The sequence below is a fragment of the Cryptomeria japonica genome, unplaced genomic scaffold (genome assembly GCF_030272615.1).
Source record: "Cryptomeria japonica unplaced genomic scaffold, Sugi_1.0 HiC_scaffold_36, whole genome shotgun sequence".
NCBI classification, from domain to species: Eukaryota; Viridiplantae; Streptophyta; class Pinopsida; order Cupressales; family Cupressaceae; genus Cryptomeria; species Cryptomeria japonica.
The window spans coordinates 362,398-364,629 of record NW_026728858.1 but is presented as its reverse complement, the minus strand read 5'-3'; the positions used below and the strand labels follow the sequence as shown (position 1 = coordinate 364,629).

Genomic DNA, 2,232 nt, shown 5'->3' with positions numbered 1-2,232 from the left:
CTTGAAAAAAACCTACTATAGAACCATTTACAATGATGGAGTATGATACTGACGATACACAGTGTTTTATACAATTTATCCATTTAGAATCAAAACCAAATCTTTCAAGAACTGAAAAGAGGAAAAGCCAATTTACCCGATCATATGCCTTACTGACATCCAGTTTTATCACCATCCCCTGTGTCTTGTTCCTTTTCATCGAGTGTATAGTTTCAGCAACCGTGATTATGCTATCGGCAATTTCTCTCCCAAGAGTAAAACCATTTTGTTCTGGAGATACTAGCTTATCTAAAACCATCTTCAATCTATTAACCATGACTTTGGATATGATTTTATATATTGTATTGCACAAAGATATTGGCCTATAATCTGCTATACTTAGGCAATTTTGCTTTTTTGGAATCAGGGCTATCAGAGTATTATTTATTTCTTTAAAAAATTTGCCTCTCCTTCTAAATTCCTCCACCACCATCCAAATGTCATCTCCCATAAATTTCAAGCACTTCTGATACACCTCCATCAAATGTTGCCTTTTTAACTTCATCTTTTGAAATTGGGGCCAAAAGAGCAGCATTATCCTCATCCATAATCTGTTTGTCAATGATGTCTAGTAGATAATCAATTGTTTCATTTCTCTCCCCCTCCAAAGTTCCCAAGTTGTCTTCAAAATATTTGACTGCAATGTTCTCCACATCTTCTGCTCTACCAACCATTTTACCCTAGATATCTTTCAGTTGATTAATTCTATTTTTATTCCTTTTTGCTTTAAATGAGGCATGAAAAATTTTAGAATTTGAGTCCCCTGCGTCTATCCATAATTCCCTAGATTTGTCCCTCCAATACATTTCTTCTCTCAGGAGTATTTCTGCCAGTTCCACTTTAAGGGAATTCTCTTCATGGAATTCTTCATTCGTCATCCCCTTCTCTATCACCAGATTATTAATCCTATTTAGTTCCTCTTCCACTCTGATTTTTTTAGCAAAGATGTTCTTGAAGGAAGCCACATTCCATATTTTGATCTTGTTTTTGAGATATTTTAACTTTTGAACAAAACAAAAACTAGGAGTGCCTTTAATATCTTTACATTCTTTCCACCATTTTTCCATGTTTTCTTCAAAGTTTGAATCTCTCCACCACATGCTTAAGAACTTGAAGTTGCCTTTCACCTTCATCAATGGTATTGTGCAAGTTAACTGAACCGGGTAATGGTCTGAAAGTGTTATGGGCTGGATTTTTGATTCCAGATCAAAACTAGCTCTTATCCAAAATGAACCAACAAATATTTTGTCCAATCTCTCGAAAATTCTGCAAACGTTTGCCCTCCTATTGGTCCAAGTGAAATTTCCAGTTTTAGGAACAACATCAAAAAGGTTATTATTTTCTACAAAATCTCTGAAATCTTCCATCACTCGGGTATTCATTCTTAAACCTCCACATTTTTCATCATTGTTGAGGATTGCATTAAAATCTCTTGCTACAATTGTTTTCTCCAGATCGAACATTCTGATCTGATCTGTAATTTCTTTCCAAACCCTTTTCTTTTCCTTTGTCTTTGTCAGTCCATAAACATTGATTAGGGAGAATTCCAAATCTTCCTGCAATGTTCTTACTTTACAGTGCATCCAGTTATCTTGCTTATTAATCAATTCTACTATCACTTTATCTGGATTCCATAGAGTCGCCAGTCCACCCATGGAGCCTTTTGCCTCTTGAAAGACACTATCCCACATCCTACTTAAAGATTTGAAAAAGAAAGCTTTTTCTTCATTGAGCTTGGTCTCTTGCAACATGATGATGTCTCCTGAAATTCTTTGAAAAACCCTCTTGACCAAGCGTTTTTTGTCAGGGGTCAATAGACCCCTGACATTCCATGTTGTTATTTTCATTGATTTCCAAGGGAGACTCCTCCTCCCTTGGTTTTCTTTATGTAATCGAGTACACCAATAATACCCTTCTCTTTGGCTCTATCCTCTCTCTTCTGTTTATTGCTTCTTCTGCCCCTTATAGTGTATTAGTGATTTTTATCTACCATTTGAAAATTATTTAATTTTATTGGCTAATATTTTGTTATTTATGGAAAACTAAATATTTTATTGGCAATTTCATAAATTCATTGCCATTTTCGTTATCTATTAATAGCCATTTTTTGTTATCTAATTAATGCAACATCGCGTCGAGTTCGAACTCTACACGTTGTACATATACAAGCTTAGATTATTTTATTTACTTGAG

The 2,232-nt window shown here is 34.7% G+C and overlaps 1 protein-coding gene across 1 annotated transcript; it reads right to left on the bottom strand.

Annotated features, from left to right (window-relative positions):
- Positions 1-719: 719 nt before the first annotated feature.
- On the bottom strand, positions 720-1,730 carry LOC131862170 (uncharacterized). The gene has a single exon (XM_059214981.1). It carries the CDS (start codon positions 1,728-1,730, stop codon positions 720-722), a length of 1,011 nt encoding a protein of 336 aa, XP_059070964.1.
- Positions 1,731-2,232: the final 502 nt, after the last annotated feature.

Coding starts and splice junctions, on each gene's coding strand:
- LOC131862170 (XM_059214981.1), bottom strand. CDS start 1,730: ATGTGGGATAGTGTCTTTCAAGAGGCAAAAGGCTCCATGGGTGGACTG.